The 12857-nt window shown below is 40.5% G+C and overlaps 1 protein-coding gene across 1 annotated transcript; it reads left to right on the top strand.

Moving 5' to 3' along the window:
- The first annotated feature begins 8672 nt into the window (after positions 1-8672).
- Positions 8673-11697, top strand: LOC111970844 (zinc finger protein ZFP2-like). Its single transcript, XM_023997557.2, has 2 exons — positions 8673-9449; positions 9756-11697. The coding sequence occupies exons 1-2, from the start codon at positions 9042-9044 to the stop codon at positions 11298-11300; spliced, it is 1953 nt and encodes a 650-aa protein (XP_023853325.1). The 5' UTR covers positions 8673-9041; the 3' UTR covers positions 11301-11697.
- The last annotated feature ends 1160 nt before the right edge of the window (positions 11698-12857 follow it).

The following is a 12857-nucleotide window of genomic DNA, read 5'->3' as shown; positions in this document are numbered from 1 at the left end:
GTCGGTGCCCTTGGGTTAGGCACTTATTGCTCCTGTAAATCGCCTTGAATAAGAGTGCTAAATGACTAAAATGTCATGTAAAATGTGTTTGGCATTGCAGGAAGTGGGAACCTACCTAATCACTGTGACTTGATAATCTAATAATCTGTTAACTACAATGTTGGTGGCCTGGAATTGTCACCACAGATTATTGAAGAGACTCACAAGACAGTCTGTTGCTGATATATTACTGTCTTCATAGCAGTATTTATTGTTTTCAAAAGTTGGTTATTTTAAATCAAGGGTGGTTCAGGGAACCGGACTTAAAATATGGAAAATAACTACATTATTTGAGTAACACTAACCGAAATCTAAAGTGATCTATACTGTTCCGGAACAGAACCATTATTTAAAAAGCATGGGAACCGGTTAATAACATTATTTAAAGTTTTCCAGTCCCACAAAAATCGTAGACAAAGCGCATATGCAAAGCCCTCACTGTCACTCAGAAACGTATTCCAGTGTGCGTGTGTTTTGGATACCTGCCCCTCCCCTCTGATGCATAGGTTACTGTAGCCTACTGATGACAAAACAAGTGTAATTCAGAAAATAGGCAGAGCTGTTTAATAAAAATTATGGATTGACTTATTCAATTGGTCGGAACAGTGGAGAAAGAAAAAGTCATGTTCAGAACGAAATGATTGGAAAATAATTTCAGTTCCGACCCTTGTTTAAAAAAAAATATATATATTTTTTTAAAGGTATTTGAATATTTTGTTTCAACAAAAGCATATTACAGTATACTACCAATAGCAGTCATTGTTGAACGTTGGTAATTCCCCATTGGTGGTTCAGTTAGTTCATATTGTATTAATGTTTATATTGTTTTGATTATCAAGTGGGCCATAAGCTAGTTTAAAAACAAGTCAATGAAAGGTTCACAGCTACAACCTTCAGTGAGTTTATACATTTGTCTGAAATTTGCTTAATTCGGGGTGTCGTCAGGCAACCCAATACCATCGTTAGACTTTTAAACGGACACTAGATGGGGTAGATGTTGTGGTGGAATTATTGTAATCAAAAGGAGGGACTTTTAGATTTCTTCAAAACAATCAAACTTTATTATTTAATTAGTGCAGTAATGGAGCTGGTCGGTAATTACCCCTGGAGGTGATCACTGAGAACTCAACGAGTTGGTTCGAGCCACAGCATTTTATAGCAAAGTCCATCCTCCTTCAGTTTACATGACACAACAGATGTATGGAATGGGTCACAAGGTTAAGATTTGTATGAAAAATACTTCGAGTTTTCAACAGTATCTGCTGTAACAGCATTGTGTAGAGACCAGTGTCTGGCCCCCCAACTCCATACTGGAGCCATGTCTCCCTGGTACCGTATAGAACAGAAACATTAACTCATGCTCTGGAATGTGGTATCCCCAAAGATGACATAAATCTCCTGTCAGTGTTATCTCCCAGAGGCCCACTTTCAGTTCACACAGACACAATAGTTATAAGAACCCTCTATTCTGTTGCATAAAACAACCATTTGATGCAATAAAAGTATTATAACATAAGCTTGTAATTTCCACCATAATGTTCACATTTTGTATGTTTTTATTAAGGAGCCACTGAACACGCCGATTGGCACGTGTTTTTCTGTTGTGCATTAGAACATTTTGATTTTAGTCTTGGATGTGCGTTTCCTGACTGATTCCACGTTTGGATCATGTTTGTCTCCCATGATACACTGTAGACGCAGAAGCTTATTTCACTTCCTCAAAATCCCCAGAATGAATCGAAGTTAACTCCAGAAATCTGTAATTCATTTGAACATTTTTGCAGAGGATGTTTATTTGCTCAATTTTCCATCTAACTAAGGTGTTTGGTGCAGTATTTCTCAAGTTAAATGCGCGATGAGTTGTCTTATGAAAACTGCTTGGCAGGTCTGTCTCCCTGTCTATGCTATTGGTTAGAGAGCAATCACTGCAGCTATTCACACCATGTTAATGGGCAAATAGACATCCTCAAATCAAAACCCAACCTTCAGGTACCCGTTGTGATGCACGGATGTTCCAAACTCCGTTTTAGACCAGACTGACTTCATGACCAAAACTATCTTAGTTACACTTTGTAGTCAATTTTGACAGTAGAATAACTGTTTCTGACTATGGATGCCACACAGACCGTTTTCAAAGGATTCATTGCTGTTTAAAGGCAGTCGCTCTTTAATGAACATCTACTGCATCTAGTGTCTGTTTTGAAAAGCCGAACTAACTATGGTATTGGGTATGCAAGGAATTTTCAAAATTTGACATACTATAAAGCTTTTTTCTCGCATACACAAAATGCCTACTATTTAGAACGCAAGTACGGTTATTCAGACACTTCCAGTATTTTCACTGGAAGGCCGACCAGAGTACTGCAGGCTGGTGGTAGCAACTAAATTATCCTCAATTTCTTTTGTGTGATTTTAAAAGAATCTGTTCAAGGACATAACGTTATGTCTGATATAATATAAGCAATTTTGGTACCATGATTACCATTTTCCCATTCACTATAATGGCGGATACTGTTTTCTGGAAACAGCCTGCAGTAATGTCGTCGGCCTTGAACTTCGTGAGCAGGGTGCAATTGCGGCCTGCAATTCGGGGCGTTCGAACCCCTCTTTATACTTCTATTGGTACATTTTTAAGTTACGGGAGGCCGGGGCGCTCCAGTACAGTAGATGGCATTAATGCACAATAACGTTGGATGCCAGCCGCCGATAAACCCCACAGAAGAAGGGGAGGGGGCGACAAAGGTAGCCAGCTAACAATACACCGGTAGACAGTGTCCTTCGCCCCTCGCCAGTCGGGCACCTTTTTCTTCTAGTTCTGTTAACGACCGCGAGGGCAGATGTTCGGCAGGCTGGAGCAAAGGACACTGTGCTAGCTTAGCCAGCTTGTCATAAGGAAGACTTCAGTACACAGCAGGTGGGAGGCAGGGGCGATGCCGTGTGCTAGCTAACTATCAAGCTAGTTAGTACACGTGTCGCCCCAGCCACCCACTTGTTGTGCTAGCGGGAGGCGGGTACGACCGGTGGACAGTGTCCTTCGCCTCCACCTGTTCTGTTAACGACTGTACCAATCAGAGTTCTGTTAACGACGGTGAGGGCAGGCGGGAGCGAAGGACACCGTCTACCGGTGTCGCTAGCTAGCAAGCAGAACTCCGGTACACAGCAGGCCGCTAGCTGAGATGCATGGGCGACCGGTGCACTGTACTTCGCCCCAGCCTGTTGGGCACAGTTTTCCTGCAATTCTGTTAACGGCAATGAAGGCAGGCGGGAGCCAAGGACACTTTTGGACTTTCTATAGTCGGCATTCAGACAAAGTGAAAACGTCTGCCAGCACTTTATGACATATCAACATGCATGTGATTTGCATATCCAATGTTTATTTTACCTTGGTCACCACCACACAGTTGCGCACACACACCATATAAGTATTTTTGTGCATAGGATGGACTTGTGGTTCTGAAAGGTAAGAACAAATAATGTTGTAAGCTATGCAATAGGAATATCTACACAGGAAAGAATGGCATAGCATCTTTACAGGGATATTCACATAACAGCACACATGCATAAACATCTCGCAGAGAGCGAGAGAACTAATTACTTAGACAGGCGAGATGTATGGCACTCTGGTGGAGCTCTGATCCGTGTCTGGTGCCACAGAGTAATAGATTATACTGTGTAGCGGGAGCGCTGAGGACAGTCTGAAAGTTCTAGAATCTCTGGCCATGACTTAACACTAGCGTGAACTATGAAAACGCAGTGGTAAAGTGCGTGTACAGGCTATAGGAATTGACCAACTCTAAACAATAACATCTAATGCAAAACACATGCAATCAATGAAATACAAGCACTTATAAACGACATTGAGTATCTGAAATGTACATAAGCTGCAGCAGTACTATACAGCTACAAATGTAACAATGTAATTACACAGGAGGTTGGTGGCACCTTAATTGGGGAGGACAGGCTTTTTGTAATGGCTGGAGTGGAATCAGTGGAATGGTATAAAATAAATCAAACACACGAGCTGTGTTCGAATACCCATACTAACATACTGCATACGTAATGAATATATACTACATACTATATACTATTAGTTTATTTTAGTATACTGTAAACAAACGGTATCGTTTCAGTTGAGTGTACTAGAACTTTGTCTGTATACCGGAAGTTGATGCAGTTGCTATGCAACCTCTTGCTTGCTTGTTAGCATAACAAATGACGAGCTAACATTTTAAGAATCAGAGTAGATAGACAGAATGAACAATGTCCATCGACACACATAACGACTATACTACTTAGCGAAGAATAATGGCAATAATCAAGTCAATAAACGTTGGGTGGTTAGTTAGATAGTTAATATACTGCCTGGCAAGTTTGATGTATTAGTAGCCAACTAACGTTAGGTAGCTAGCTAACATACCGGTACATACTGCTGTAATCCTATGCGGTTCGTAAGGATAGCGTAGCTAACATTGTCAGGCAACATAATGTGTAATGTAACTTATTTGAAAAGTCATTACTTTATTACATTGCTCAACATTTTCTTAACATTTTTCATAATTAGATAAAGCAATGAATATGTATTTTGGCGTATTTAGTACGACATCCGGGAACTTTTGGCATACTAACTATGACCAATAAGCATACTATATACTCAATTCACGTCACAAATAGTATGGTTAGTGCAGTTAGTATGAGTATTCGAACACAGCTACGGTTTCCATGTGTTCGATGCCATTCCATTTTCTCCTTTGCAGACATTATTAAGAGCCGTCCTCCCCTCAGCAGCCTCCACCGAATTAGGCCTGAATTAATTGCTTTCAGTCAATCACCATAACATAGCATTAACCCTCTCTATACAATAAACCCCACAACTCACTTATTGGATGCACAAACAATCTTCCTCAAACACACTGATAACCCTACCGGCATCCAAACTTGCGTCTTCATTTGCCGACAACGATTCAGATGACCATCCTACCCATGCTAGATTATGGAGACGTAATTTATAGATCGGCAGGTAAGGGTGCTCTAGATGTTCTTTACCATTCGGCCATCAGATTTGCTACTTATAGGACACATCACTGCACTCTATACTCTTCTGTAAACTGCTCATCTCTGTATACCCGTTGCAAGAGCCACTGGTGGTTGCTTATTTATAAAACCTTATCTGAGATATCTACTGCAGCTCCTCTACATACAACACTTGTTCTGCCAGTCACATTCTGGTAAAGGTCCCCAAAGCATACACATCGCTGGGTTGCTCGTCTTTTCAGTTRGCTGCAGCTAGCGACTGGYACGAGCTGCAACAAACACTCAAACMMGACAGTTTCATCTCAATCTCTTCATTCAAAGACTCAATCATGGACACTCTTACTGARAYTTYTGGCTGCTTTGAGTGATGTATTGTTGTCTACCTTGCACTTTGTTGGGCACAGACAACAGCACAATGTTTGTACCCTGTTTTGTGCTGCTACCATGTTGTGTTGCTACCATGTTGTGTTCCTACCATGCTGTGTTGTCATGTGTTGCTGCATTGCTATGTTGTCGTCTTAGGTCTCTCATTATGTAGTGTTGTGTTGTCTCTTCTAGGGTTGCACATTTTGGGGAGTATTCAGAGGTGGAAACTTTCTGTGGGAATTAAGGGGAATATATGCAAAATAATGTCATTTAAATGTAGATGTTTTTTTGCATTGGATATATTTACCATATCATATGGAGACAGAAACATAAACCTTTTACCTTTATACGTAGACACAATTGTAAAAATTATAAATCCTTCCATAGAAATTTTTAAAAACTATTTAGTTTGAATTTAATTAAATGAGTTGACTCTTCACATGGGATGATTTCACTGAACAACAAAAGAAAGGGAATATTGAATGATCCCAATGATCCATCGCATCTCCCAAAAACGTTTTCAACATATGTCTGTAAAATGATAGTCTAGAAACTAAAGCTTTGGTTGTCTTCCTCTCAGGCTTCCATGTCTTCTCCCTGGACCTCCTCAATGTCCACCTCTTGAACATCAGACTCTGAGGCCTCATCTTCACTGTCACTTTCCAACTTTTTGAGGATGGCTCGTTGTCAGGCTCAAAAGCTTCAAATTTGCCTGGATGGCCACCAATTTTTCAACCCCTGTATTGGTCAGTGTTGATATCACAAGTTTACTGGAGAACTGAGACAAAGTAGAGACTCTGGACAGGGTGGATAAGGTTTAATTAAAAGCAATTTATTCAGAGGTAAGATATCTGAAATAGCGTGCACGGACCCTTTCATCAAGCTCAAATGGAACTATCCGAAAGAAGCCAGATAACAGAGTGCATAGACATTTTATACAAAGAATAGCAAGTAGGTTGAGTCTGGAAGTTCTTGTCCTCTGGTTGGTCCTGATGAGTTGGGCGAGGTCCCCTTCAGGCTAGTATCACTGTCTCATTGGCTCTGAGTAGATTTCTTTGTCTTCAGAAATGTTCAGCTAAAACAGGAGATTAGGTGTGTGCGTAGATGTTCCTATTTTGACATTTCTGTGTGTCTCTGTAAAATGTTCAGACTGAAGAGGAGATTTTGTGTGTGCGTAGATGTTCCTGTCTTATCAGTGTTTATGAAAGGTTTGCGTCAGCCCTCTGTCCTTGGGTATGTGTGTGTGTCTCATTATCTCGTGATATGCAGTACCAGGCACCCTTTTTCTTATCAGTGTTTATGTGGGGTTTGGGTCAGCCACCTGTCTCTGGGTGTGTGTGGGTCTCAGTATCTGCTTATGAGTTTGTGAGAAACCCTGTTTGGAAAGAAGTTAGTTATAACAATGTAATAACAATATGCTTGTGTTATAATAAATGATATTTATTACATCAGCCTGTTGGGTGCTTTAATGTGTGTGTTGTGTCTCATTAGTGTGCAAGATCTTGAGAATCAGCTCTACATGTGATGGAGGAATGCACTGTGCATGCAGAGGGTTGCAATTCCATTGAATTGGGGATAGTTTAACCAAAATATMCCACAATACCCTTGAATTACCTTATGTATATCCCACAAAAAAGGTTCACTGTTATAAGCTAACTTTTTTGATGAATTTAAGCAAAATTCCCCAAATTCCCGGGCTTAACTTCCCATTGGAAAATTACGGCAAAAGTTTCCGACCCTTTGCGACTCTACTCTCTTCTCATGATGTGTGTTTTGTCCTATATTTTAATTAATTTATATTTTTAATCCCAACCCCCATCCCCACAGGAGGCCTTTTGCCTTTTTGGTAAACCGTCATTGTAAATAAGAATTTGTTCTTAACTGACTTGCCTAGTTAAAAAAAWWAAAAAATAGCCACTCCACAGACCGATATTTCACTGGATGTATAAATGTGAAGCATCTGCTTGGGTTTCCACTCACTACCAAATATGGTAGTGAGAGGAAGCCCAGTAGCCAGCAGTGGGAGAAGATTGAACGAGATGGATTTTGGCCGACATAATGTTAATTTTCGAATCGATTAAACATTTGATCTCAATACAATTTTATGTTCCCAAAATAAAATATGTTACGAACAGAGTGTATTACGTTTTGTAGACTTTACCCTTTGCCAAAGTTTTAAAAAATTGCTGTGTTTAGGAGTGCAAAGGCAAATTGAGTTATTGTACACGCACACTTCAGAGTAGGCGTTCCCTAACAGAAATATGCACATGAATGCTAGAACGCGCAAATAGGATTGTGCTTGGCTTTGCCCATCTCCATGCCTYTTCTGCCCACTATGACTAATTTGTTCTGTTTGAAACGACGGACTGTGATCCATATTGGTTTAGTTATAAAAATCTTTGGCCACTCTGTCCTGGAGTGGGAGGGGTCAGAGTCCAAATGTGCATTCGGGCACTCTGATTGGTGMAAACCAGGAAGCCAAGAGAAATCACCCTAACTGGACTGTGGGGAAAGTCACAGGCATGGGCTTTTTAAAAATGTTATTTCACTTCCAAGTACGGTAAGTACGGTATTCGGACACAACCAGTATTTCAAGATGATGGCCGACGGGATACTGCAAGCTGGTGGAGCAACTAAATTATCTTTATAACTTATTCTGTAATATGCGATATTAAAATAATCGGTTCAAGGACATAACGTTGCATCTTGTGTAATAGAAGCAATTGTTGGTACCATGATTATCTTAAAAAAAAAAAAAAKACGAATATTGACCATTTCCCCATTCACTATAATGGGATCCTGAGAGGATTCCTGTGAGTGGTCATAGACTAATAGAGAGTGACGGAAAGAATATGTGCTTCAGTAAGGTAGGTTTATTGTCATTCATACAGTAGCTATGGTTGTCAATTGTACTGCAGAAATMGATCGAAAGTCCCAGAAAATAGAGGTTGTGGTGGCAGCGGCAGATAAATACTTGGGATTGCAAGGTTTTACTGCAGACCAGTTGCAGGGGGTGTTGAGTGGTAGTGTTCTSTCCTCCCAGGCCGTTGGTAGGGTAATACAACAACAACAAKAAGAGTTGGCAGAGTAATTTTTACTCTCCCCAAATTGTATAGGACCATATCACAAATTATTTAATGTAGGRAGGCRGTGAATGGCCTCAAACTCCAGTACAGTAGGTGGCGGTGTATGCATCTTAAATTGGATGCGATCCGCTAACACAATCCCGAAGAAGTGGCATTTTGACGTTTCAACATGCATGTGATTTGTATATCCGTTCTAGTCGTCTAGATTCGTTTTCAATCGGTAGTTTAGCTTTCTGTGTTTGTCTTGTTCTTTCTAAACCTCATCACGCTGCGTCTGGTGTGGAGAGAGGACTACCTAACCAGCCAGTGGGATATATATGCAGTAGCAACAACAAGGATCGTGTGAGATGATGGGCTTTTTATTTTGTTTCACTACGAATCAAATCTAACCAAAAGCTTAAATTGTTACAAGAAAAAGTAGACAGCTGTTGTGTATAAAATAGCACAGCAGACTTCGTTTGCYGCTTGTGGTTTTACCCACACCCCCTCTGATCAGATACAAAACGCACATCAAGGAAAATGGCGGACTTTGAGAAGGACGAAGGACTGCCCCAAACAATGCAGGAGAACCAAGATGACGAGGAGCCCCAATATACTTATGACGCTAAGCCAAGCAAGARGCAAGACGACGCAAGTTTGGAGGAAAAGGTAATTGAGGAGGTCAGAAGGTACAACAATTTGTACAACACCTCATTGAAAGACTATAAAGACTTCACCATGACCAACAACAGCTGGAAGGAGATAGCCAAAACTCTCAGAGTAGAAGAACAGATTTGCAGGACGAAATGGAAGAACTTGAGAGACAGATATGTTCGACTGAGGAGGAAAATGAAGGGGAAGAGTGGTGATGCAGCATCAGAAATACAACCACAAATACTCACCACACTGTCCTGGCTGTCTGGCTTCATTAAACACAAGGAGACGAAGGTAAAGACTACTACTGTCAATGAACCTTCTCTTGCCTAGATCACTAGCCTATGGMGATCTCTAGGCCTAATGACAAACAAATCATCATTATCATGTTGACACTGCTAGGTATTTCAAATGATTAGACCTAGCTACTACTGTACAAATGTAAGTTATTTGTTTAGGTATTRATTGTATGCTATCTATTCTAATTTGGACTTTAAATGTATTGAAAAGTAGACTATATTATGTATTACAAAACMAATGTTTTAGAGAACAGAGACGGAAGGCACACTAGTAATTATGCAATTTTAAATGTATTTCCAGGCAGAGGAGATGGACACCTCAGAAGACCTGCAAGATGACAACCTGATCAAGCAGGAACACTTCCACAGTTCTAATAATGAGCAGCAAGATGGACATTTTCTAGTTAGGAGTAAAATACGAGCTAGAGCTCCAGGAAAGAGAACACCAACACACAGCAAAACAATGCAGGAYAAGGAAGAGGAGCCCCTAGATACTGATGACTCTGATGATTGGATCGAGGGTTTCAGTCCTGGAGGAGAGAAGCCACACTACTGCTCCGACTGCAGTAAGAGCTTTAGAAAAGTGAGGGATCTTATAAGACACCAGCGATCACATACTGGAGAGAAGCCTCACCACTACCCTGTTTGTGACAAAAGTTTTGCTCAATTAGATAAGCCTAAATTACACACAAAAAGACATATGAAAGAGGAACATGTCACARGGATCGAACAGGCTGAACTGAATGTAGACCGTGTGCACACACCGCAGAGAACAGCCAGCAGAGGCAGGCAGAAGAGTAAAATTCAAGCTAGTGCACCAGGGGGYAAAATGGTCCAGTCACAGGCAGGCYAAGACTCGCCTTGCAAAAGTTCTGTTAGGAAGAATCAACACTTAGTTAAAGGACAACAACCCCAAACAACGCAGGAGAATGAAGAGGATCCTGAAGATYCTCCTGATGACTGGACTGAGAGTTTCAGAACTGTAGAGAAGCCCTACGTTTGCTCCGACTGTGGTAAGAGCTTCAAACAAGAGAATCGTCTTATAAGACATCAGCGAACACATACAGGAGAGAAGCCTTACGACTGCCCTGACTGTGACAAAAGTTTTGCTCGATTAGATKATCTTAAATTACACCAAAAAACACACATMAAGGAGGAACGTAATTTCCACTGCTCTGACTGTGTGAAAAGCTTTGTCCTATTGGAGCAGCTTGAAAAACATKAGCTAACACACAAGAAAAGTTACAGCTGTTCAAAGTGTGAGGAAAGGTTTTCAGACCTGGTTGACTGGAAAGCACACTTTTTAGTACACAGAGAGARCCTCCACTGTCCTGACTGCGATAAGCAGTTCTTGTACAAGGGACTTTTTGAAAGACACAGAAGAACACATTTGAGTAAAATAGAAACATTTCTCTGCACAATATGTGGGAAGGAGTATCGCAACATCAAAATACACATGCGAGTACACACTGGAGAGACACCGTATCACTGCACTGAGTGTGGGAAGAGTTTTCCATACATAAAATCGTACCAAAGACACATACTAACACATACCTCTGGAGAAAGAGCAACCTATCCTTGTTTGGAATGCGGAAAGACATTTACTCGCAAAGATGGCATGGTGATGCACGTGAGGAGGGTTCATACTGGAGAGAGAAATCATCAGTGCAGATACTGTGGGAAACGATTCTTTCGAAAAGAGAAACTTAAGGTACACATGCTAGTTCACACTGGAGAGAAACCATACCAATGCMCTGTCTGTGGGCAACGCTTCTCCCAAGATGGCGACAGAAAACACCACGAGAAGAGGCACTACTCTGGTGTCTCAGATTTCCTCGATCTATAATGCAGAAGTGGTGTTTGGCATTGCAGGAAGTGGGAACCTACRTAAACACTGACATAATCTAATAATCTGTTAACTAAAATGTTAACAGATTATTAGGATTTACAAAACCCTATTGTTGTACCTTCTGACCTCTTCAATTACCTTTTCCTCCAAACTTGTGTCGTCTTGRGTAAGATTTACAAAACCCTATTGTAATGGGAATTTTAATGTTTGTGCTTTTCTTATAACTAATTTCTMTGTTCTATTTATGTGCTGTTCTAGAAACCAATTTCTGTGTTCAACCAATTTCAAGTGMTTGACTGAACAAATCCTCTTATCAGTAACWGCAATTTGGCAGTACACCCAGACCTTGTTTTGAGAACAAACAAAAGATGTCTCTGTTTAGAGAGAAGCCTCGTGAGGTGTTAGTCTGTCACATGTTATGAACCACTATTGGTCGGTCACATGAATGAAACAAAACAGCAATGATTAATTAATTATGCTAAATCATGCAAATATAACTTGTCTGTGTAGAGCCATATATAAGACAACTGCTGGGACTGCCCAGGGAGAGCTCCTGATTAACATGTGTACTATGGTGCATTGAGTTGGGACTGCCCAGGGAGAGCTCCTGATTAACATGTGTACTATGGTGCATTGAGTTGGGACTGCCCAGGGAGAGCTCCTGATTAACATGTGTACTATGGTGCATTGAGTTAGTTGGAACCTCTCCAGTGTGCTGACAAATAAACAAGGATTCATTTAAGATTGACTTTGAGTTCCTGTGTAAGAATTTCCACAAATAATTAGTTGCACCTGAATTTGACCCTGAAAATAGTACTATTATATATTTTCCCAAAAAGCTTTTCAGCAATTAACAATGTGTGCAGTAATTTAGATTGGAGTCTTTGCCTCACTAGCAGTAATAGATATCTGCATGCAGGCAGCCTTCTTGCTGGAGTGCATCGGTCAACATTCCAWACAGCAGTTGGGACAGAGCGCAGGTAGTCTACACAACAAAACAGCTGGAAAACAAAGACTGTTTCTCAAAATGTACACAAAACTAAGAAAAGATTTGACTGCTGTGGTAGTCCCTGTTCTCTTGCAATCTTGTTTTACATTTGTAAGTAAAGCAGCGGCATGTTTGGAGAAGAACATCAAGGAAAGATGTTCTAAACAGATATCAAAATTGATTATGGTCATTGTAGTTATTTACCACGTTTGAGTTAAACWAGGTTGAATATTTTCTTAATAAAAACRACAACTCTGCGTCCCACAGATCCTGACTTGATTTCTGACTTGAATGATTAGAGAAACAGTGCGTTAGGCTCACATACACAAAACAAACGAAATGCAATTCAAGTAATTGAAGCGTCATCGGTTAATTAGTTGTTTAATAATAAAACAAAACGAAATTTCGGTTAATCGCCCAACACTAGTAGATTCTGACTTAAATATTTTACTGTGAGTTACTGTTCTGTTGTGTCCGGCATGCCCACATTATGCCAATAGTTAATTTATTTTCTATGCTGACAGTAATTGTCATGAAAACTCAGGAGGTTGGTGTGTTGCGGGCCC

The sequence above is a fragment of the Salvelinus sp. IW2-2015 genome, linkage group LG12, assembly GCF_002910315.2.
Source record: "Salvelinus sp. IW2-2015 linkage group LG12, ASM291031v2, whole genome shotgun sequence".
NCBI classification, from domain to species: Eukaryota; Metazoa; Chordata; class Actinopteri; order Salmoniformes; family Salmonidae; genus Salvelinus; species Salvelinus sp. IW2-2015.
Note: the sequence above shows the minus strand (reverse complement) of the source record. Positions and strands in the feature narration are given on the sequence as shown.